Genomic DNA, 25,635 nt, shown 5'->3' with positions numbered 1-25,635 from the left:
AACCACTTGTGTCCTTTAGGCCGGGTTCACACGATGTCTTTTGGCACGTAATGTGCCACATAGACACCGCGGGAGCTTTTGCGGGCCGTATACGCTCCCATTGTTTTCAATGGGAGCCGGTACTGTATACACGGCGCTATTTTGCGGCCATGATTTTGTGGCGGCTACAAAATAGCGCTGTGTATACGGTCTACGTAGCATATTATGTGCCAAAAGACATCATGTGAACCCGGCCATAGGCTGAAGCTTTTTTTGTTGCAGATTTTTCTGCTGTTTTTCGAGCAGAAGCCTGGAGTGGATTGAGCAGAAAGGATAAGAATAAGAACTTACTGTATATCTCCTATTCCTTTTGTAGCCACCCCTGGCTTTGACAAAAAACCACAGCAAAATCTGCAATAACCCCCCCCCCCCTGCATTTCCGTGATGTAGGGCCTCAGCCTTAGTCAGTATTGGCTGCCTTATCTCAGTGGCTCCATGATGGTGATTAGAATTAACATTAATCCAGTGCTTTATTACAGGGTGTTAGGGTGATATTTTCTGATAATGACAGTGGTACAACTTTTGAGCTTCACACCATCTAATAACTGAATGAAACTATGGCAATGTTTAACATGACATTTAATATGCTAACTAAACTTTAGCACTGAACTTTAAGGCCTCATTCCCGCAGCAGAATCTGCTGCTGATTTTTCAGGGGTTTCTGACCCAAAATCAGCGTCAGATTTTACAAAACTTTTGATCAACCAAAGGATTGCATTCATATATGAGATGATCAAAAAGTATTACCTTCAGAATAGTGGGATAAGGTTAATAGGCTCACACAGGATGCTCCAGCTCCAGATCCGAAGATTGTAACTCTTTTTGGATCCCCTCCGAAAGCTCCAATGTTTTCTTCAATCCATCGTAAAGCTTGTATTTGATCAAGTAAACCATAGTTTCCTTTTGCTGCTTGGTCGCCCGTACTCAAGAATCCTGTGTTAAAAGAAAATAAATACATGTTGTAAGATGATAATAATCATAAAAAAATTACATTTGTGGAGACAAATATGAACAAAATCCTTAAAAATTTTTATCTATGTGGTCTCTGGGTTTCTCTTAAAAGTTGTGGACATAATAAATGGGAAAGTCACATTGTCAAAATATTTTAAAATTCTTATTGGCTGAGAATCTGAGTATTGTTAGCAATTGACTTGAAATTATTTTCTGTGTACTCTAATTTGTATGAAAACATAAAGGTGCATAGTCTACACATGTGGACAACATTTTTCGTACCCCTCTTTTAATGAAAGAAGAACTCGCAATGGTTACAGAAATAACTTGAATTTGACAAAAGCAATAATAACTAGAGATGAGCGAGTAGTATTCGATCGAGTAGGTATTCGATCGAATACTACGGTATTCGAAATACTCGTACTCGATCGAGTACCACTCGCTGTTCGAATGTAAAAGTTCAATGCAGAACCAGCATTGATTGGCTGAATGCTATACAGTCGGCCAATCAATGCTGGTTCTTCTCCTACCTTTAGAAGTCTTCTCCGTGCAGCTTCCCCGCGGCATCTTCCGACTCTTCATTCACTCTGCCAGGCATCGGGACTTGGCAGAGCCGACTGCGCATGTCTGCTTGTAGTGCAGGCATGCGCAGACGGCTCTGCCCAGGCCCGATGCCTGGCAGAGTGAATGAAGAACCGGAAGATGCCGCAGGGACGCTGCAAGGAGAAGACTGCACGGAGGATCCAGCCTGACCCTCACTCGTGGACTTGGTAAGTATAATTTGATTGAGCATCTTTGCAAGGAGCTGAAACATGCTGCCTGGAGAAGGCACTCTTCAAACCCAAAACAACTGGAGCAGTTTGCTCATGAGGAGAGGGCCAAAATACCTGCTGAGAGGGGCAGAAGTCTCACTGACAGTTACAGGAATCGTTTGATTGCAGCAATTGCCTCAAAAAGTTGTGCAACAAAATATTAAGTTACGGGAACCATTATTTCTGTCCAGGCCTGTTTCATGAGGTTTATTTTTAAAAATTTTTGGTGAAGTGAAAAGCAATGTCTGACTTTCATTTGTTCATTTTCATAGAATTTTTATTTATTATTACTTATGTCAGATTCAAGTTATTTCTGTCACCATTGTCTCTTTAATTAAACAAGGGGTTACCAACAATTTTGTCCACGTTTATATAAGACCTTTATGGAAAGTACTAGTATGGAAAGTAGTTTATATAAAGTACCTTTATGGAAAGAGAAGCAGTCCCCCCTAAATTCTAACCGACTCATCTCTATTAGCATACCCAGTGCTCTACTCTGCATTGGTGAAGGGTAATCACCCACAAAACAGGTGAGTGTCTCTATTATTTATATCCTGGCTGTGTCCCAAGACCTGTTTAACTTCCAGTAGGTGGTGCTGGAGGCCTTTTTTTTTTTTTTTTTTAACTTTGAAAAAAATTTCACATAAAAACGCAAGGTTTATTATTTTTTCCCTTTAGTTATATTTTTTAAGATAAAAATATGGATGGACGAAAGCAATACTTGCAGGTGTCTAAAGACAGAGAAATAAGAAGGCAGATACATAACTTTTTACCAATAATATATTTGCTGATTTAACTAGACAAGCGTAATGAGCCTCAAGAATCCAATTAAAATGTAATCAGTAAGTACTTGTCATGCCGTCTGCATTGCATTACATTTCTTTAGGTGTTTATTTGTAATTAGTTATTGATTTCTGCTCAAGTCGGCCCATTATAACTTGTAAGGGGAAATTTTAATGGAAAACATAGGATTTCAATATGACTCTAAGAGCTAAAAATAAAATAAAGTTTTTAACTTATGTTTATATTAAATACAACAAATGTCCTATAGTCTAAACATATATTACGCATATTATAAATTAGTCTGTATACGTTTATCAAAAAAATATCTTTTTTTATCACTTCTTAGTATTTTAGAAACAGTAGCCAGATCACCTTTGCAAAATAAATTGCAAAATCCTTGCTATCAATTATTTTGGTCTGAGAAAATGTCAGGTCACGGATAGAAATAACTCACGATGTGAGAATTTTGCACATGAGAAAGCTGCATGTTTTATGTGCTATATCTTAGATTTATGAGAGTTATATGTGTCGAAAATTATTGCAAAATGTTCTGAGCATAAAATACAATTTCTTTAATGTTTGAACAGCCTTTGCATCTGCATTTTAACGAACACATTATAAAAGGGACCAAATTCTTTATATTTACCATAAAAATGATTTACTTGTCTGGTAGCTATCTTGAGGCTGGTTTTGACATAAGATATTGAATTACACTAGTATACAACATTGAGATTTTTTTTTATTTTTTTTTGCTTTACTTCCTAATATATTAGAGGATTTATCAAGATTAAAGATGGACAAACGTCTCAAAATTAATTTTTGGGTTTGGTGTTTCAGCTTCAGAATTTTTTCGGGTGAAAAAAAGTTTATCCATTATCAGATGTGGCATGAACCACATCTGATAATGGGTTAAAACATAGTGTAGAATACTAACAAGGCTTCTAGGAACCCAATTTCAAGATCTCAAATACAAACACAGCCAAAGTTAAGTCAAAGTGAGCGACATGTATGTATATCGAAAAATGGATGGTAAGTAGGGTTGAGCCGATCTTGACTTTTCAGGATCGATTTTAAAATCCTATTTCCGATCATTTTTCATTCAAACCCGATTTCGATCCCAATTCCGATCCCAATGCAAGTCAATGGGATTTTTTTATTAATCGGAGATCGGATTTTAAAAGCAATCCTATTCACTATACAGCATGTTTAGAGATGTTTAGTTTAGCCTCCCATTCGAATGAATGGAGGCAGCCGGCGCGCAGGGGGTTAAGGCTGTGTGTCGGCTGCTTCCATTCATTCCCATGGAACTGCAGCAGAGCCTTCACACTGAGTATACAGCGTATACTCAGTGTGAAGGCTAAGCAAAGCATTGTGGGAAAATCACCGATCTCGATCCCACATAAAAAGATCGTGTTCGGAATTACAATGGCGATCGTGAAATTTTCTCAATCGCCGATTAGGAATCCGATCTTTTCTGAACACGATCGCTCAACCCTAATGGTAAGCAAAGCAGACAAAGTCCGAGTTTAACCATACACTGTGCTTCCATAAGCTTTTATACACTAACATTTAAGACAATCCAAAAATGACCTTTTTTATTGCAAAAAGCAAAAGTTTTGTAGAAAAAATTTGCTTGTTTTGTTGACCTGTAAGCGATACAGGCTTGTTGTTATTTGAGAGACATATATGTGGCTGTAAGACACTTGAAAAATGATTAAGAATTGGCTTTGTAAAAAAAAAAAAAAAAAAACTCATCAAAAATTATCCCTATAGGAGAAGTGGAAGCAACAGCTTGCTCTGATGAAGATGGTGGTAGAAGTAGTCCAGCAAAAAGGATCCAGAGGAGCTGGATATGCCCTGCATGGTTGGAAATGGGCATGTACAAGCAGGTTGGAATTAGCACCTGGCCCAGTGGGCTGTGAAAACCATAGTCCTTGGCCATAATTGCTCGTTCATGTGTCAATGGAAGTGTGAACATTTCTCCAGATTGATACAGTTATGGTTGTAATTGTTGGCACCCCTGAAATTTTTACAGAAAATGAAGTATTTCTCCCAGGAAATTATTGCAATTGCACATGTTTTGTTATACACATGTTTATTTCCTTTGTGTGTATTGGAACAACAAAACAAAAGATCGTGAACACCTAAGGCAAAGACATGAATTTTATTCTGGATACTCTCCAAACAAAAATAATGGCCATACCGGGGATAATACACCACACCCTAGACGTCACTGGTAAAAGTACTGTAACAATATGTAATGCAAATACATCAGTGGGGCCTCAAAAAGAAAGGGTTGGGAGAGTAATACCTAAAAGGTATTACTCACCAACCCTTAGTTTTTATTTAATTTTTGGCAAGTAATACCCTTGATACATTTCTGGCTTAGCCTTTGCAACGTGGGGCCTCAGCCTCATTTCAGAAAGGTTAAAAAACTGAGTTTTAATAAATGTGACTAAGGTGTATAGTATGTAAACTTATTATTTCAACTGTAGAAATAGTGTACTATATAGTATTAATAGAGAGATAGGCTTTCCATTTTTTTTTTCTGGAAAACTGGAAAATATGACCTCAGTCAATTAATTTTATTTTTCGTTCCCAGCTCTATAATTGTCCAAACATATATTTATATTATTTTCATTTCTTACACATTTTAATTGGTTTAGCACATTGAAATACTTTTGTGTGAATAATCAAACTTCTTCGGAATATTTCCATGTCTGTGAAATGGCTTGTTAATTTTGACTTAATGATGCACATTCTGTTCTATCCCACTGCAAGGAATAATATTCTGCCTTTTATTTTTCTTACAAAAAATCTGCACATATACATCAAGCGATCTCACATTTTAATAAATTCAACAAAGTGATTAGAATTTTTAATACAAAAGTATGTTAGTATACTCAATTTGTTGGATATAAGTAGAGGTGAGAACTATTGCATAGTACATACTGATCAAGCTAAGTAATACAGTAGTTAGTTTTCTCAAAGTTCCCTCACCCTCCATTGATCTGTCGAACTGTAAAGGAATAGAATGCCATAGCTTGGAGGAAACCTTCATAATCACTGTTTCCTTTAAGACTATTAATCTTAAAGTCCTGTGATGGACACACAGGAGCATAGCTCGTTACAAGACAGATGTCTGAATACTTTGTTGTGACTGTAACGAGCTATGCACCTGTGTGTCCATCACATAAGCATGGACTGTATATCACATGACCATAGAGTGTCCATCACATGACCATAGACTGTATATCACATGACCATGGAGTGTCCATCACTTGACCATGGACTGTACATCACATGAGCATGGACTGTATCTCACATGACCATGGAGTGTCCATCACATGACCATAGACTGTATATCACATGACCATGGAGTGTCCATCACTTGACCATGGACTGTACATCACATGAGCATGGACTGTATCTCACATGACCATGGAGTGTCCATCACATGACCATAGACTGTATATCACATGACCATGGACTGTACATCACATGACCATGGACTGTATAATCACATGATCATGGATTGATTTTTATCCACTAGAAGTAAACAAAGAATTACAGCTAGCAGAGATCTATAATCCATGAGGAATTGATACATGAAGTACATTAGAAAATTGTGTAACCTTTCATTATATAGGCAATAACATTTATTTGCTGACATTGGACAACCCCAAGAACAGTGCTCTGTTGAATCAACTGCTTTATTTGCATAGGACTTAAAAGGTTTTTTTTTTTCCTCAAAATGTATAAAAGTGAGATACATAATATGGGTTTGTTGTTTATCACTGTAATGTGCTCTGTGACATAGTGGTGAATATGCTTTGTTTGAGATGATAAACTCTCTAGTCCCTAACAGAGGCACTGTCTCCCTGTTTATATCTTGGGAGACAGATTTGCATATTCCTCCCATGTTCCCTTGCAGTGGAGCAACTATGGCTATAAGTCTCCACACACCTGAGAAGGTGGTCTCTCCCTAAGCATGGACGTTATCCCCATAATCTGGTCTCTCATCCTCTCTTTTCTACCAAATCAATTCTCTTTAGGCTGTGCTGATGAAGTCCAACCAGACAGAAATGGTGCCATTCGTAGCTGAGAAATTGATTTGGTTATAACCCCACATTATGCAGTAAAGACTTCTGGGAAAATCGGTCATGTTGTTCAGGGTTGCTTGCTATAGAGGGCAGCAAACAGAGGCACTGTCTCGCTGTTTACATCTTGGGAGACAGATTTGCATATTCTTCCCATGTTCCCTAACAGACAGTAAGTGAAACAATTAAGATTAAGTGGTCATTAATTTTACAATAAACTTTACATAAATTAATATTTCTATAGAAGAAAGATTCGTTTCAGCTCAAATGAAATTCAGATTCAGTATGGATTTCTCAAAAGTTTAGGATTCCAGCCTCTAGAAGATCAAGGAAGAAGGAGGCTCACATGACCTCAGTCCAGGCAAGCCTTCCCATAATGCCACAGCCATCACTTCAGGTACTAGAGGTGTGAGATCAGTGATATATCAATGGATAAATCACTACCACTATAAAACAGTCCAACATGGGGATACAACATAGGAGAGAGGTCCTCAGATAGGGAATAAAGAGTCTTTAAAATAGTAAAACCATGTAAGGCTAAGGCCACGTAGCAGGCCGAAGAGAAAAAGCGCTGCGGGACAAAAACTGCTGTGGAAACGCAACAGTGTTTTTCTCATAGAGCTTTTCACTGCTTCAGTTATACATATACTTTGTCTATGTGCAAATGACAATTTGGTGATGTACATCAATAGGTTTTTATTGACATACAGTGCAAGTAAAACTCATTTTTACAGCATTATTATACATCAATTCAGACTGTCTTCAAGAGACAATTTTGTGATGCACAATTTTTGGCATATAAGGCCTGTACCACTGTTTGTTATATTTTTCAATGTCAGGTTTGGATTTATACAGTTTGTGCCCAAATTTCAAAATAATTTTTCTATTTTTTTTTTATTTTTTTTTTAATTGTAACCCAGGTGTTAGGTTACTACACTTCTGTTTTAAAGTGACAAAAAGTTAAAATTCTGTTCCCAAGTGATAATTTAGATTTTTTTAAAGTTATTTGTAATCCTGATGTAAAGCTTTTACACTTTAGTCTGTGTCCAAATAACAAAATTGTTTTTCATTTTGTCAGTTTTAAAAAGTATTGGATGTTAGATTTGGCATCATCAATCACATTTGGGGCAATGTACTTCATAACAACAACTTTTACCCTAAACCTAACAAACATTTGCAAATCTAAACTTTCTGAGGTTCACTCACTAGTTGTCATCATCACAATCAATATCAATGTATTTTCTACCGCTTCTCCCACTATGGCTACTTCTTCTTCTTTTCTGTTCCATTGTCAGTTATTGATAAGGGAGCTTGTGGACATGAAATAAAACTATGCACATAGTAATCTGTTTGCATGTCACTGCCAACTGAATTCCCACCTCATCAACTTTTTGCCCCTTCACTTGCTGCCATACCACTTAATGGATTCCATTGGTTTTAGACAACTGATTACTTTTACACAGCCTCAATGCAAGATACCTAGCTGCCATTCTTTGTCAAATAAAGCTATCCCTGCATGCCCCATATGAGATCTGAATTATGAATAACAATTATGGCCAGGTACAGTACATGTCTTTCAAAACCTAATGTGTCAAAGTTTTGTACTATAGTGGAGATGATACACAACCAGAACTGAACTAACTCGTGGTCACCTACACTGACAAGCAAAAATTAAGGAAGTGGGGCTAAATGACTAGTTTGCCTATGGATGTAGATCTGTCAGCTTCTAATTGCATAGAAGTGGGTTGTACTTAGCATACTATAAATTATAGCCTAGTCATAAGTTGCAGCTCTTCAATTTGGCCTGGACTCACGGCTACAAAAGCGACAGCATCTATGTGTATGGGCCCATTGAAATATTACAGTCCATAATTTTATCCATTGCAGATAAAAAGTCTGGTCATGTGCATTACAGCTTGGTAACTCCATGTGCCTCATAGTAATAGCAGTTAACCCCATCATGTCCCTCACATTAACACCCTGTGTGCCTTACATAAGAGTTACTGATATGTGGGGCATATGGAGGTAATAATTAGGTATCTCCATAATTAAGGTCCTTTAAGGTAATTTGTTGAAATTAGTGAACTTCTTGCAATTAGTTCTTAGAAGAGTCATTAACCCAGAAGTTCATTTCTTTTTGTTTGTGAACTGTGGATGTTTAGTCAGTTTGCTAAATATATCAAATATATAAATGGTCCATTGCATGTATGTGTTTTGTTAGTTTAGTTACACTGTATTTACGAGTATCTATGTGTCTGACAATTTCACCACATTTTATTACTATCAATGCAGACAAAATCTATTTTTTTTTCTTGCAATTATTTATATATGCAGTACATGTACATGTGTATTATTCTTATTATTGGGTAGCTTGAATAGATTACTGCAATATTTCTGGCAGAAAACAATTACATTTGCGAAATTAGTTTCACAACTGCATAAGAAATTGTGCTCTTTTCTCATTAATTTGTAAACCAGACTGATGAAGGGGTCTCTGCTTCAAAACCCTGCAAATATCGCTGTTCTGGTTTGCCAAAAAATCCTATAAAAAAACAGTATTCCATATAAGCCTTAAATAAAACTTGAAGCATTAAAACGTATCCATCAAAGTATACCAAAATAGCCTATGTGTTTCAGATCACTATATACATGTCACAGTCCTTATTCAAGGACATGAGTAAGTACCTTGACTAGTAAATAGAGCTCCAAAATATGTAGGGTATTTTAGAATATGTAGGGTATTTTAGAATATTCACTTCCTATGGATATTTTTTAATCCTACTAATATTATAAATGTGAAAGTTTGTGTGTTTCGATGTTTGTGTGTTTGGGTGTTTATTCCTCAATCACACAAAAACGGCTGAATGGATTTGAATGAAATTTGGCACATAGATAGTTTGTAACCTCGATTAACACATATCCTGGTAAATGACATGGCTTCATGACTATTTTGAATTTATCAAATGAGGTAGGTGTGAGGGAATGGTCTCAGTAGGAGAAGGGTCCCGCTCCTTAATTGTTAAGTTGAAAAGATGATCCTACTGACTCGTTAATGCTTGAACAAAGTGATTTTATTTAACATGTGGTAACAAGGCTTGAGTTGAGCCGAAAACGTTTACTGTTATCACATGTTGAATAAAATCACTTTGTTTAAACAATATCCAGTCAGTAGGATCATCTTTTCAACTTAACTATTATGAATTTATGTTCACATACTATATAACACTGCTCTTGCAGCAGCCTTATCTCAGGTTCTGATAAAGACTGGTCTGTTATTTGTCTATGCAAACACACAGCTAACCCCCCAGTCCAATGTTTACATTTGCATATTATCTGATCTGCTCCAGGCAACATGCTGACACACTGGACAGGAAAACGCTTTTAAAGCAAATTCACAGTTTGCTACTTTTAAACATGCCGGGAAAAAGAAAATATAATCTAAATTCTAAAACAACTAGAGCTATGAAGGTAGCCGAAGTCACAGACTTCTCCTCAAGCGGAGCAAAGGTAGATCATCAACACCAACAACACGCTCATTATATGGAGATCATGGGCACAGTGAGAGGAACAAGTTTAGCAGCAGGCCAGGCGTATTATCAACACCAACAACACTCTCAACAACATGCAGATAAAGTCGCAGTCAGAGACTAGTGCTTTGATAAACGACTTGCTGGATTGACATGTTTTCTGTTAATACTGGCCATGGTTGATATGGAGTTATGTCTTTACCTCTGCCCCAATAGATGCTCCATGTGGAAATATCCTCTAACATGCTGAGCTGAGATATTTACTCTCCATGTGTTCGTCTGTTTTGTTTAGCTTATAAAGGCATCATTTCTACATTTTGTCTTTTTTAACTGTAATGTATTTAATATCATATAATTTTTTCTGGCTAAGACAGTAAAACACTGTTTTTCTTGTACATCAAAATGCTCTTAACAGTGGTGTTTGAAGACAAGATACTGAATAATCCATTCACTGGAATTTTTATAACATTGGGTTTCTAAGATAAATAATACTATACATTTGGTTTAGCAATTAGTTAGTGTATTAGTTAGTGTATTTATTACTTTTTTCCAAGATTGTTCAAAGGTTAAGCAATGGGTCTCACCGCCCAGGGTACTGATGTCTTCATTGGGGTGCTCCATTAGTGATCAGGCAGAGTACTCATCAACATTTTGTCCAATCAGAAGTTCATTTTATGCTTGTTTGTACTGTTCCATGTGATCATGGAATAAATGGGAAGATTACCATGACTAGTATGTGACTGTGATGGAACTGAGCAGTGTAGATCTGAGTAGATTTAGAGGGCACTGATGGACACCAATTATTAAAACCCTCTCAACTACATAAACCACCAGAGAAACATGTATTAACCTCTCCTTTAACCTAATTCACCAGAAAATGAAATATAGAGGTTTCCCTACTAAGGACATGTAGTCTCTATCCACAGAAACTTGAATGATCATAAGATTTGCAAGTTTCCATTGGCGTTCCATGTGAGATAAACAGTGATGTACATGCTTGACTTCTATAGAACTATCAGATAGTAAGCAGATAAATAAGTTCACAAGAAGTGAATGGAGTACTGGTCATGCATGCACTACAGCTCTCCATTCATATGGGACAGTCAATGGCACTTGCAGGTATGGATTACTGTAGCTGTCAATAGTTAGACACCTTGTGATTAGATAATTATTAGAGATGAGCGAACAGTAAAATGTTCGAGATTCGATATTCGTTTCGAGTAGCCCCTCAATATTTGACTACTCGAATTGAATATCGAATCCTATTATAGTCTATGGGGGGAAAATGCTCGCTTCAGGGGTAGGCAACGTTCGATCAAATTACACTTACCAAGTCCACGAGTGAGGGTCAGGCTGGATCCTCCGAGAAGTCACTACAAGTGGGCATGCACAGTCGGCTCTGCCCAGGCCCGATGCCTGGCAGAGTGAATTCAGAGCTGGAAGACACCGAGGGGAAGCTGCATGGAGAAGACTTCTAAAGGTAGGAGAAGAACCAGCGTTGATTGGCCGACTGTATAGCATTCGGCCAATCAATGCTGGTTCTGCATCAAACTTATCCATTCGAATAGTGAGTGGTACTCGATCGAGTACGAGTATCTCGAATACCATAGTATTCGATCGAATACCTACTCGATCGAATACTACTCACTCATCTCTAATAATTATGCCATAGATAGGGGATACATTTTAATAAGGAAACAAACATTAACCCATCTACAGTACTAGCCTATACCACCAGTAAGATGCGTATCACAGATGTAATAGTTCATATGGCATATAGTCTATGGCTAATGTGTTAGTAGATTGTATACTGGGTATTTGGGAAACAAACAAAAAAAACATTTATTTTTGTGTCACAATTCATAATGGACCATCTTACTTTTTAATCATCAAAGGTATAGTTCAAGAAAAAAGTAGTAGCATTTCAAGGAAAAGAAAACCATGTAAATATCAACAGATCTTGGATGCCAATGTCCTCGAGTCTGTGAAGAGATTAAATCTAAAGACTGGTTATTATAACAAGCCAATGATCCAAAAACCAAAGTCATCCTTGAGCTTCAAAAAAAGAGGGAGATCAAGGTCCTAGAATAGACTCCAATCCAGTCCTTGAATATTATTGAAAAATCTCAAACAAGACAGCTGTAATCTATCAGTGTTCTACAAAAAAATGAATGGAAAATAATAGCTAAAGAATTAATGCAAAGCTGGTTGTATGAAGCATTTTCATGAATGGGTTAATAAGCACATATTAGTCTGTAAATGTCTGATTTGTAAGTTTCCGGGTTGCCTACACTGGTTAATTCTACATTGGTAGCCATAAAGGTCCATAGTTTGTAGTTTTAACATCATTTAGCTGCACTATGACTATTAAGCATTTTCTTTCAGATATCTTAGACAGTAATAATAATAATAATAATAATAATAATAATAATAAAAATTCTAATCATTTTGGACACTATCTGGATATGTGGTACATTATTGTGAATAAATAGCTATTGTTACCATCCTGCCCATTTAGGTTTGTTTTGTTTGATGAAACAAGATTGCATTCTCTCTGACAAATTGTCACTTTAAATAGATATCACAGGGAGTAAAATAAGTGGAAGGCATTTTGTCATTTCTCATTACATAATCGAAAATAAAATACTGCTTATTTAATATTCTCGTAATTTAGAGAAAAAAATATCATGTCTGGAGGAAAATGCTATGACATTGTATCATGCTGTGCGTGGCTTTTTAAGAGTGCTTATTGTACTAAAAAAATGCTAAAATTGTTTTCTGATTTCAGTAAATATTTTTTGCAATATAACGAGTGATTATGAAGATAATCTTGTTTCCCTTAGTCCTAACAGCGGCACAATGTGGGGTATTTCTGCCCCTGTGTGCTGGTAGGACAGGCGGATATTTAATTAGCCAATCAAATGCGTGGCAGGCCCTATAAGAGGGCACAAGAACCTCCCCTCTGCGTGTAAATACAAAAGTACCTCCATTACATTTATATACAGTTTTATACATAAGATATGATTCCCAGGGTGGGAAATCTTGTGCCGCTGTTAGGACTAAGGGAAACAAGATTATCTTCATAATCACTCGTTCCCTGTCGTCCTCAACAGCGGCACAATGTGGGGATATAGCAAGCAGGTCCCCAAGATGGGTGGGACAAACCCATGACTGAACTTAAACTGGTCTGGGCAAAGGCAGTGGAATCTGCCACTTGGTCCTTCAGGCGGTAATGCCGAATGAAGGTGGATTCAGATGCCCAAGAGGCAGCTGCATATATTTGGTCCACAGACAAAGCACTTCTTTCTGCCCGTGAAGTGGACACTGCCCTGGTTGAATGGGCATGAAGGAAAGATGGAGCCGACAGCCCTTGGGCGGTATAGGCGACTCTAATAGTCTCGGTAACCCACCGGGATATTGTAGCTTTGGCGGCTTTGGCGCCCTTGTTTTTCCCCGTGTAGCTGACCAATAGGTTTTCAGTCCACCTAAAGGGGCGAGTGCGCTGCAAGTAGATCTGCAGGCATCTAACCACATCCAGCTTGTGCCATCTTTCTTCTTCAGCAGAAGAAGGGAACGGAAAAAATACTGGAAGGGAAATCAGTTGGTTCCTGTTTACAGCAGATGGCACCTTGGGACGAAACCCAGGGAGGAACCTAAGCTGTACATGGTCAGAGAAAAAGGTGGTATATGGCTCCTCAGCGGACAAAGCTTGTAGTTCACTAACGCGTTTGGCAGGTGTGACTGCCAATAGCAGCGCCATTTTGCCGGTTAGCGACTTGAGGGAGACCTCTTCCAGAGGTTCAAATGGCTGGCCACATAGGGCGTTCAGGACCGGAATAAGGTCCCATTGGTGGACAGGGGTGTTTACCACCGGTCTCAGCCTAGTTGCCCCTTTAATAAAGGTGCTCACTAAAGGATCCTGAGACAAACGCCTCCCCAGATAGGCGGACAGGGCCGCTACGTGTACCTTGAGTGTGGCCGCAGCAAGACCTCTGTCTAGTCCGTCTTGAAGGAAGTCCAGGATCGCCTCCGTAGGGGGATCGGTGGAGTCCACTTGATGCTGCAGACACCAGGCATTAAAGATGTTACCTATTCGACGGTAGTTCCTGTTAGTCGAATCTGCTCTGGCGCTGGATAGGGTCTTCAAGACGGCTTGTGACAGTCCTCTATTTCTCAATAGGGACTGGTCAACCTCCAGGCTGTCAGGTTGAGTCTCCTCAGATCCTGGCATCTCAGCTCTCCTTGGGTTACCAGGTCTGGGAGTGGGGGAAGCCTCCAATATATGCCCTGACTCATTTGTATGAGCTGAGCAAACCAAGCCCTTTTTGGCCAGAACGGGATTATGGCTATTCCCGAGGCTTGGTCCTGTCTTATTTTTATCAATACCTTCGGTATGATTGGAATTGGAGGGAATATGTAAAACAGCCTGAACCTCCATGGGATGGACAGGGCATCCACCGCCAAGGGATTGTCCTCCTGGTACAGAGAGCAGAAGGTCCCCACCTTGGCGTTGAGTCGGGTAGCCATAAGATCGACCTCCGGGAGACCCCATCTCTGGACGATCTGTTGAAATACGTCTGAATTGAGAGACCATTTTCCTGATACGGTAATACCCTGACTCAGCTGATCCGCTACTATGTTCAGGGAGCCCTTTATGTGAACAGCGGATAACTGGACCAGATTCTTCTCCGCCTAGGCAAATATGAGATTCGTCTCTCTCAGCAAGGTTGGTGACCTGGTGCCCCCTTGTTTGTTTATATAGACTACCACCGTCATATTGTCTGACCGGTTTTTGACAGACTTGCCTTTCAATTCTGGGGCAAAGTGTACTAGGGCCAGGTACACTGCTCTGAGTTCCTTGAGATTGGATGACCCCAGCTCCGGACATCTCCATCGTCCTTGTACAGTTTTGTCTTGACAATGGGCTCCCCATCCCCACTGGGATGCATCTGTTGTCAACAGGGTCCACACTGTCGGGACCGTGGACCTTCCGTCTTTCAGGTGTATCCACCATCTGAGGGAAAGACGGGTAGCGGGAGAAAGGCAGATCTTCTTGTGCAATCCCCGTGGAGATCTGTTCCAGGTTCTCAACACTTCCATCTGCAGGGGACGCAAATGCCATAAAGCCCAAGGCACCGCCCTGGCCGAGGATGACATCAGGCCCAGGACTCTCATGGCGGTCCGGATGGTTACCTGCCGAGTGCGCAATAGGAATCGTGCACTGGCTTGGATTCTTTCCTTCCTTGGACTGGAGAGGAAGATCTGCATCGCTTCTGAATCCACTATAAATCCGAGGAATTTTCTTCAGGTGGATGGAACGATTTCGGACTTCTCCCAATTGATAATCCTAACTCCTGTAGGAAGTTGATGGCAAGGTTGAGCTGCTGGAGGAGGGCAGCAGGAGACTGAGCTTTCAGTAGCCAGTCGTCTAGATAAGGGACGATGAAAAGACCCTGAAGTCTGATGGCCGCGGCGACCGGAGAAATCACCTTGGTGAATACCAGTGGGGCGGATGTGATGCCGAATGGCAGAGCTGTGAATTGATAGTGCTCCCTGTGGCCGGCCATAGCGACGGCAATCCTGAGGAACTTCCTGTGGAAATGAGCAATGGGGACATGTAGATAGGCGTCCTTCAAATCGAGGGTAACCATCACCTCTCCTGGCTGAAGAAACACAGCCACGGAATCCACGGTTTCCATTCAAAATGACCTCTTCCTGATAAACCGATTGAGGTACCTCAGATCTATTATCATCCTCTATAATTAGAGGAAGAACCTCTGCCTCTAGAGGGAGCACGTCTGCCCCTGGATGCTTGAGGTAGGGACCTTCCCCTACCTTCAGCTAATCCCTCCATAATGGCATCTAAGCTTTGGCCAGACACCCTTCCCGGCTCAAAGGGGAGAGCACAGAGTGCTGCTTTAGACGCAAAATCTGCCCGCCAAGGCTTTAGCCAAAGGGGTCTACGGGCCGCAGTAGACAACGCCATAGATTTGGCAGAGATTTTTAATTGATGGCAGGAGGATTCCGCCAAATAATCTGCAGCCCTATGAACTCTTTTCATAGAGGCCAGAATCTCATCTCTGTCTACGCCCAAGTCTATATCCCGCTCCAAGGCGGCTAAGCGGTTGCGCAAAAAGTCACCAACCATAGAGGAGGCTATGGCCACAGTGGCTTGCGCGGAGGAAGCTGAGTAGACCTTCTTCAGAACGGAGTCCGCCCTACGATCCAGAGGGTCCTGAAGATTTGAACCATCTTCCAAGGGCACCAGGGTTCTGCGGGACAGCTTTGCTACGGCCAAATCCACCTTCGGGGGAGGCCCCCAGGAATCCCACTGGGTAGTGTTAACAGGAAACAAACTCTTGAAGATCCTGGAAAGCGAATGTCCTTTCTCTGGCTGTTTCCACTGCTGCGCCATAAGGTCGGTCAGCGTGGCGTCCGCATGGAAGGCAATATGTCCCCCAGAGGCAGACATGGAGGCTTCCCCGTCAACATCTCGGCCCACTGTAGACCGGATGGACTTCAGCAGCCTGCCGTTTGTTCATAATGGAACGCAGTTCTGCTGGAATAACTGAGTCGTCCTCGGAGGAATCATCCTCTGCCACCCGCAGGTGTTACAAGGGGGGGGGGAGAGACGAGGAACGGAGCTCAGAGCATGGTCTCCTGGTGAGCTGAGACAAGGTGCAATGGATCCCTTTGAGGGAATCATCCTGCAAAACAAAAAGGAGAGTACAAGCAAGGGAAAAACTATTTACCCAAGCGATGCCCAAACTCACCATCTCCTTGACCCATGCCATCATATCTCTGGGAGAGGGCTCCACAGGTGGAGGACCTCTGCACCCGCGACAACGGGCCCACTCATAGCCTGAAAATAGGCAAGTTATAGGACCAGTAGTACCCCGCAGGGCACAACCTTTCAAGCCGCTACCTACCATCAGGGAGCGGTGTGTCGCAATCGAAGCAGGAAAGATGTTTCCTCTTGGAAGAGGTTTTCCTCCTACCATCCCCAGGAGGGGTAGTAGAGGATGACATATCCTACAGAGAGAGATAATAGACCATGCAACACTGTCACCATGACATCATACCAGCTTTTAAAAAAAGGGTAAATCTTACCAGGTCCTGTAGACCGGACAGCGAGGTGACGGATCCCAATAAAGTTTGCAAATTGGAAAAGAGTTCAAGATCAATGAACACCACAATCGCACGCCTTCAGCAGATACTGCAGGAAGGTCTCTGACACCATGCCAGCCAGCCTCTTAATTCTGGCCGGCTGGAAGTGGGCGGAGCCACAATCAAAGCAGGTGAGGCAACCTGCCCAGACAACTAACCCTGTAATCAAGGGTCTGCAAAGATATACATTCCCCCCCACCAAGAAGCCCTTAACACGGGCACTTACCCCCACATCTCCCTGTCTTTTCCGGCCTTTAATAAGGCCTGAATCTTCCCTGAGTGAGCGGCCGCCAGCGCCAGGCCGTTGCCATGGCGCTATGATACTTCCGGCAAAACCGGAAGTGCGCGCTTACAGCGGCCGGCGGGGAACAGGATACACAACAGTGTGGTTCCACCCGCCAGCAGTCCGCGCGGCCACCAGAGGCGGCATGCGGAGTCCCCGGACTCTCACCAAAATGTCAGGTAAGTCACAAGGAGCAGGGGAAGCGGAGGAGAGGGGGGCAGGGGGGATAGAGGGGGGTAGCCACACATGGCTAACAAGCACCTTCTCCCCGCAGGGCACAGAAGGTGACAAGAAGAAAACAACCGCTCAGGAGGTGAGTGATCCTGCTGAGCTTCTCTAAGAGGACACAAGTCCTCCCACCTGTCCTCTGTCCACATAGGACAGAAAAAAACACGCAGAGGGGAGGTTCTTGTGCCCTCTTATAGGGCCTGCCACGCATTTGATTGGCTAATTAAATATCCGCCTGTCCTACCAGCACACAGGGGCAGAAATACCCCACATTGTGCCGCTGTTGAGGACGACAGGGAACACAATTTTTAACATTTCTAGCTATAATTTAACTATTTATTTAATTTTATTTCATTTCTCATAGTCAAGATACAGTATGTGATTGCTAATAGTCAATAGAAAAAATGAATTGTTTACTTATAGGGAATATACATATGTTCTAGTCATGCGATGAACATAGGTAAAGATACTTAGCTTGTTACCGCCTGGAATATTTTCTGAACTAGTATATATCCTTCCAATAGAAATCCATGGACAACATAAACGTATGTCCGAAGTACTTCTAAGATTTATTGCCAATGCTACTTACTAATGTGTAGTGGGCAATGTAGCCCTCTCTAAGTGCATTGTTCCAAACCTACCCCCATGTCATCTGCAGGCTGACCTAAAAATTCACACACCAGTTGGAAGTCCATGGTTGGCCTGTACTACATGACTAGAGAAGAATAAAAATGTTATAAATATTTTCACACATAGCTTTGCCATTACACCTAGCACAATTGTACACAAAAATTATCTTTATTGTTGTATGCAAATAAGGAACATGTGCTCCAAATTTGGCAAGTGCTCAGGGTAGTTCTCTCTGGAAATGGAGCTAAAACATTTAACACCAATTACACACGGAATATGGACTCCTAACATGAACTACAGAGCTGATCTATGTCCTCTCTGTGACTCAGCAACTCCTACAGTTCTTTGCAGATCACATAGCCACCTGCAGTGATGTAACTAGAAGTGGCGGGGCCCCATGATGAACTTTTGACATGGGTTCCCCCCTACCCCCTGAAGACCCAAACTGATCTCCCCTCCCCTCCTGGCATTACTGCATACAGTATTATGCTCCATAGTGGCTCCTACACACAGTATTGTGCTACATTTTGGACCACCCATGAATAATTATTATTCTCTGCGGTCTTTGCTAACCCCAGAGTATGATTATCGGAGACCCAGGGGAGGATAAAAACATTAAAAAAACACTGTTACTTACCTGTCTCTGGGCTCCAATGCACTCCTACTGATGTCAGCCATCTTCATTAATGGACCAGACATCACCTGACTCAGGCCGGAGTCACCAAGTGGCCCAAAGCCTCCTGGAGCGTGGGATAGGTAAGTAACAGCAATTTTTATGTTCCTTCACCTCTATGACCCTCCAATTATTATACTCAGGGAGTCTGGTTTGTGGGATTTGCGGTCCTGCGGCCTCACTTACCAATCCTGGCCCCTGCTCATAGTTACCTCTACAGAAGAGGAAGCACTGGCAGCCATGAGCAAGAGCCAGGATTGGTAAGTAAATAGAGCCCGTTACCTACTGGAGTTATTCCAGCAGGTAACAGACTATTAAATAATAATAATAATAATAATAATAATAATAATACAGCGGTAGCAGCTGCCTCCGGGCCCCCTAATGTCCCAGGCCCTATGGCAGCCGCTGCTACCCCGGTAGTTTCTCCCCTGACCACTAGGTCAAAGGAGAGCCACATCATGGCTTCTCCCTTAGCTGTATGCACAGCTCCCATTGTCACTGTGTACACAGCCATCACGGAGGCAGGAACAATAGTAACTGTCCTTGCCTTATCCAGAGGAGCTGCAGCTGAAGTAACAGCCGATTCTCTGGTTCTGTAGCTGCACAAATTTGTATGGGTATATCCTTGCAAGGGTAAGAATAGACCATAGGATATATATCACATGATCATGGACTGATTTTTAACTGTTGAAGTAAACAAAGTCAGAAAGCAGAGGAATTGAAACCTATGAGGAATTGATTCAAGAAATATATTGGAAAATTGTATAACTTATTTATCGGCTCAAGAAGGACATCCCTTTTAACTTTTGTAAGCCGATGGCCAGCAAAATAATGGAGGGGGTGTACATCTCGCCCAGACTACTCAGGTGGGCAAGATGAGAGAAAGTCCAGGAATGACTTGTTCTCAGCAGACATTTTTTGTCTGCTGAGCATTTTGTTACATGCTCAGTATTGGGCTGGATTTTTGTTCTGTGATTGTATTTGTACCACACCCGTCTTCTGCCCTTGTTGCCTCTGTCCATTAAGTGGTTAAATTTTGTCTTGCCCTGTGATTGACAACCTGCCTTCCTGTCAGGTTCTGGGCAGGTTCTTCCTCCCCTATTTAGTCTTGGTTCTCATTCACACCAGTGCTTGCTATTGCCTTGTGTGTACTTGCTCCTTGCTGTTACTATTTTTGCTTGCATTCTAATCCTTGACCTTTGGCTTTCCCTACTGACTATTCTTTGGACTTCGATTTGGCACTGCATCGCTCAACTGTTACTGACCCTTGGCTAGCTGACCTCCCTTTGTTGTTGTCCGTCTTGTCTGCATTTTGTGTCTCACATATACAGGAAGGGACCGTCTTCGTGGTTGCCACCTATTACGTAGGATAGGGCCTAGCAATAGGAAGGGACAGTTGGGGGCTTCAGCTTAGGGCTCACGGTCTCTTGTGTCCCATCCCAGGGTTCAACAGCTACTGGGGAATTGCTGTCCTAGCAATTCCCTAACAGTTTGGCTATTAAGTGGGCACTGGATGTCCTAAGGTACTATTTCCTTGGTATAAAGTTTAAATTGGTCACTGACCATGCTCCCCATACATGAATGAAGATGAATAAGGACAAAAATGCTAGGGTTACCAGATGGTTCCTGTCCTTACAGAATTTTTCTTTCAGTGTGGAATACAGACCAGGAAAATTAGTGAGAAATGCTGATGCCCTCTCAAGAGTCCATTGTATGTTGGCCACAAGTGCCCAGCCCTCTGGTCTGAAGAAGAGGGGGGGGGGGATATGTAAGCCGACGGCTGGCAAAATAATGGAGGGGGTGTACATATCGCCCAGACTAATCAGGTGGGCAAAATGAAAGAAAGTCCAGGAATGACTTGTTCTCAGCAGACAGCTTTTGTCTGCTGAGCATTTTGTTACATGATCGGTATTGGGCTGGATTTTTTAGGAATGGCAGGTAGGATTGGCAGTGGGACCTGTCATTCCACATCCCCTCCAGTCCACACATTGTGGATCTTTCTGCTGTTGGAAGGTCACAATGCGGGGGCTGTGTTTTGTACCATTCAATTCTGCTATTGAATCTGCTATCATACGTGAGGTAACGTATTTATGTGTGTAGTTAGAGCCTAGCCGGGCAGGTATTTGTTTTGTTTTTTTCCTTTTTTTGTTGCTGCACTGTTTCTTGTGGAGTAAAAATTAAAACTCTACGTTCTTGGACTAAGAATCTGGACTTGTATGTCTATGCCATCCCACCTAGACACCTCAGACCCTGATACTTTCTATTCACTTAATCTAGAACATTTATATGTAAACAATTTTATCGATAAACTATCTTAATTGTCCATAAAAAAACAATCATAGTAATGTTTTCATTTTTTCTATTGCTTTTGAAAAATGAAAGATTCGTTGCTAAAACTATTTTTCTTTTTCCTTTCATAAGTTTGCCCCAATCTGTTTTTTAGTTGCTGAGTTTTAATTTTGGCAATAGCCGTATTGAATTATCTTTAGTTTGTGGTTAATGGAGCCCATCTGATCATAAGTCTATGACTGTATACGGCAGCTATACTGCCCTAGGGTTGGAGATCTGAAACAATATTGTTGTACAGTATATGCTACAAAGTATTTAACCACAATACCTTTCCTAAGTAACTATTATTTACCAACATCAAATGACTAGGACCATTCTTTCCTGCAATTACTTAGTTTAAACTTGAAGTACACTTGATGAAAAGAAAGCAAAGTTGAAGTAATTCATACTATACTTGAGTCTCCATCTAGAGTTTAAAGGACATCAAGTACTTTATCATTTTTCTGTGACAATACAAAAGGCATCTGGTAAAACATACTACTTATCTTACATTTATTAGTGTGGTTACAGATAACAACATTGCTCTGGATAAGGATGGAAATGGAAAAATCCGCAAGCCACAAAGGGGCTTCTTCCAAGAATCCCCCCATGAGACTAGTGATTCACCACTAGACGTCCATTAATTGATAATCCTATGTAATAATGATACATGTTATTTCAGAATGCAGCCTACTAGAGATGAGCGAACACTAAAATGTTCGAGGTTCGAAATTCGATTCGAACAGCCGCTCACTGTTCGAGTGTTCGAATGGGTTTCGAACCCCATTATAGTCTATGGGGAACATAAACTCGTTAAGGGGGAAACCCAAATTCGTGTCTGGAGGGTCACCAAGTCCACTATGACACCCCAGGAAATGATACCAACACCCTGGAATGACACTGGGACAGCAGGGGAAGCATGTCTGGGGGCATAAAAGTCACTTTATTTCATGGAAATCCCTGTCAGTTTGCGATTTTCGCAAGCTAACTTTTCCCCATAGAAATGCATTGGCCAGTGCTGATTGGCCAGAGTACGGAACTCGACCAATCAGCGCTGGCTCTGCTGGAGGAGGCGGAGTCTAAGATCGCTCCACACCAGTCTCCATTCAGGTCCGACCTTAGACTCCGCCTCCTCCGGCAGAGCCAGCGCTGATTGGCCGAAGGCTGGCCAATGCATTCCTATGCGAATGCAGACTTAGCAGTGCTGAGTCAGTTTTGCTCAACTACACATCTGATGCACACTCGGCACTGCTACATCAGATGTAGCAATCTGATGTAGCAGAGCCGAGGGTGCACTAGAACCCCTGTGCAAACTCAGTTCACGCTAATAGAATGCATTGGCCAGCGCTGATTGGCCAATGCATTCTATTAGCCCGATGAAGTAGAGCTGAATGTGTGTGCTAAGCACACACATTCAGCACTGCTTCATCACGCCAATACAATGCATTAGCCAGTGCTGATTGGCCAGAGTACGGAATTCGGCCAATCAGCGCTGGCCAATGCATTCTATTAGCCCGATGAAGTAGAGCTGAATGTGTGTGCTAAGCACACACATTCAGCACTGCTTCATCACGCCAATACAATGCATTAGCCAGTGCTGATTGGCCAGAGTACGGAATTCGGCCAATCAGCGCTGGCTCTGCTGGAGGAGGCGGAGTCTAAGATCGCTCCACACCAGTCTCCATTCAGGTCCGACCTTAGACTCCGCCTCCTCCGGCAGAGCCAGCGCTGATTGGCCGAAGGCTGGCCAATGCATTCCTATGCGAATGCAGACTTAGCAGTGCTGAGTCAGTTTTGCTCAACTACACATCTGATGCACACTCGGCACTGCTACATCAGATGTAGCAATCTGATGTAGCAGAGCCGAGGGTGCACTAGAACCCCTGTGTAAACTCAGTTCACGCTAATAGAATGCATTGGCTAGCGCTGATTGGCCAATGCATTCTATTAGCCCGATGAAGTAGAGCTGAATGTGTGTGCTAAGCACACACATTCAGCACTGCTTCATCACGCCAATACAATGCATTAGCCAGTGCTGATTGGCCAGAGTACGGAATTCGGCCAATCAGCGCTGGCTCTGCTGGAGGAGGCGGAGTCTAAGATCGCTCCACACCAGTCTCCATTCAGGTCCGACCTTAGACTCCGCCTCCTCCGGCAGAGCCAGCGCTGATTGGCCGAAGGCTGGCCAATGCATTCCTATGCGAATGCAGACTTAGCAGTGCTGAGTCAGTTTTGCTCAACTACACATCTGATGCACACTCGGCACTGCTACATCAGATGTAGCAATCTGATGTAGCAGAGCCGAGGGTGCACTAGAACCCCTGTACAAACTCAGTTCACGCTAATAGAATGCATTGACCAGCGCTGATTGGCCAATGCATTCTATTAGCCCGATGAAGTAGAGCTGAATGTGTGTGCTAAGCACACGCATTCAGCACTGCTTCATCACGCCAATACAATGCATTAGCCAGTGCTGATTGGCCAGAGTACGGAATTCGGCCAATCAGCGCTGGCTCTGCTGGAGGAGGCGGAGTCTAAGGTCGGACCTGAATGGAGACTGGTGTGGAGCGATCTTAGACTCCGCCTCCTCCAGCAGAGCCAGCGCTGATTGGCCGAATTCCGTACTCTGGCCAATCAGCGCTGGCCAATGCATTCTATTAGCTTGATGAAGCAGAGTGTGCACAAGGGTTCAAGCGCACCCTCGGCTCTGATGTAGCAGAGCTGAGGCTGCACAAGGGTTCAAGCGCACCCTCGGCTCTGATGTAGGAGAGCCGAGGGTGCACTTGAACCCTTGTGCACCCTCAGCTCTGCTACATCAGAGCCGAGGGTGCGCTTGAACCCTTGTGCACACTCTGCTTCATCAAGCTAATAGAATGCATTGGCCAGCGCTGATTGGCCAATGTATTCTATTAGCCTGATGAAGTAGAGCTGAATGTGTGTGCTAAGCACACACATTCAGCTCTACTTCATCGGGCTAATAGAATGAATTGGCCAGCGCTGATTGGCCAGAGTACGGAACTCGACCAATCAGCGCTGGCTCTGCTGGAGGAGGCGGAGTCTAAGATCGCTCCACACCAGTCTCCATTCAGGTCCGACCTTAGACTCCGCCTCCTCCAGCAGAGCCAGCGCTGATTGGCCGAATTCCGTACTCTGGCCAATCAGCACTGGCTAATGCATTGTATTGGCGTGATGAAGCAGTGCTGAATGTGTGTGCTTAGCACACACATTCAGCTCTACTTCATCGGGCTAATAGAATGCATTGGCCAATCAGCGCTGGCCAATGCATTCTATTAGCGTGAACTGAGTTTGCACAGGGGTTCTAGTGCACCCTCGGCTCTGCTACATCAGATTGCTACATCTGATGTAGCAGTGCCGAGTGTGCATCAGATGTGTAGTTGAGCAAAACTGACTCAGCACTGCTAAGTCTGCATTCGCATAGGAATGCATTGGCCAGCCTTCGGCCAATCAGCGCTGGCTCTGCCGGAGGAGGCGGAGTCTAAGGTCGGACCTGAATGGAGACTGGTGTGGAGCGATCTTAGACTCCGCCTCCTCCAGCAGAGCCAGCGCTGATTGGTCGAGTTCCGTACTCTGGCCAATCAGCGCTGGCCAATGCATTCTATTAGCCCGATGAAGTAGAGCTGAATGTGTGTGCTTAGCACACACATTCAGCTCTACTTCATCAGGCTAATAGAATACATTGGCCAATCAGCGCTGGCCAATGCATTCTATTAGCTTGATGAAGCAGAGTGTGCACAAGGGTTCAAGCGCACCCTCGGCTCTGATGTAGCAGAGCTGAGGGTGCACAAGGGTTCAAGTGCACCCTCGGCTCTCCTACATCAGAGCCGAGGGTGCGCTTGAACCCTTGTGCAGCCTCGGCTCTGCTACATCAGAGCCGAGGGTGCGCTTGAACCCTTGTGCACACTCTGCTTCATCAAGCTAATAGAATGCATTGGCCAGCACTGATTGGCCAGAGTACGGAATTCGGCCAATCAGCGCTGGCCAATGCATCCCTATGGGAAAAAGTTTATCTCACAAAAATCACAATTACACACCCGATAGAGCCCCAAAAAGTTATTTTTAATAACATTCCCCCCTAAATAAAGGTTATCCCTAG

At 42.5% G+C, this 25,635-nt stretch overlaps 1 protein-coding gene across 2 annotated transcripts in view; it reads right to left on the bottom strand.

Moving 5' to 3' along the window:
• The window catches only part of NLGN4X (neuroligin 4 X-linked), a 268,537-nt gene that overhangs the window by 48,686 nt on the left and 194,216 nt on the right, over nt 1-25,635 (bottom strand). For both annotated transcript variants that reach the window (XM_075263663.1, XM_075263664.1), the window contains one exon: nt 787-972. In XM_075263663.1, coding sequence (XP_075119764.1) covers nt 787-972 — 186 coding nt within the window. The remainder of the gene's footprint in view (nt 1-786; nt 973-25,635) is intronic.

This window comes from Leptodactylus fuscus, chromosome 2 (genome assembly GCF_031893055.1).
Source record: "Leptodactylus fuscus isolate aLepFus1 chromosome 2, aLepFus1.hap2, whole genome shotgun sequence".
NCBI lineage: Eukaryota > Metazoa > Chordata > Amphibia > Anura > Leptodactylidae > Leptodactylus > Leptodactylus fuscus.
Note: the sequence above shows the minus strand (reverse complement) of the source record. Positions and strands in the feature narration are given on the sequence as shown.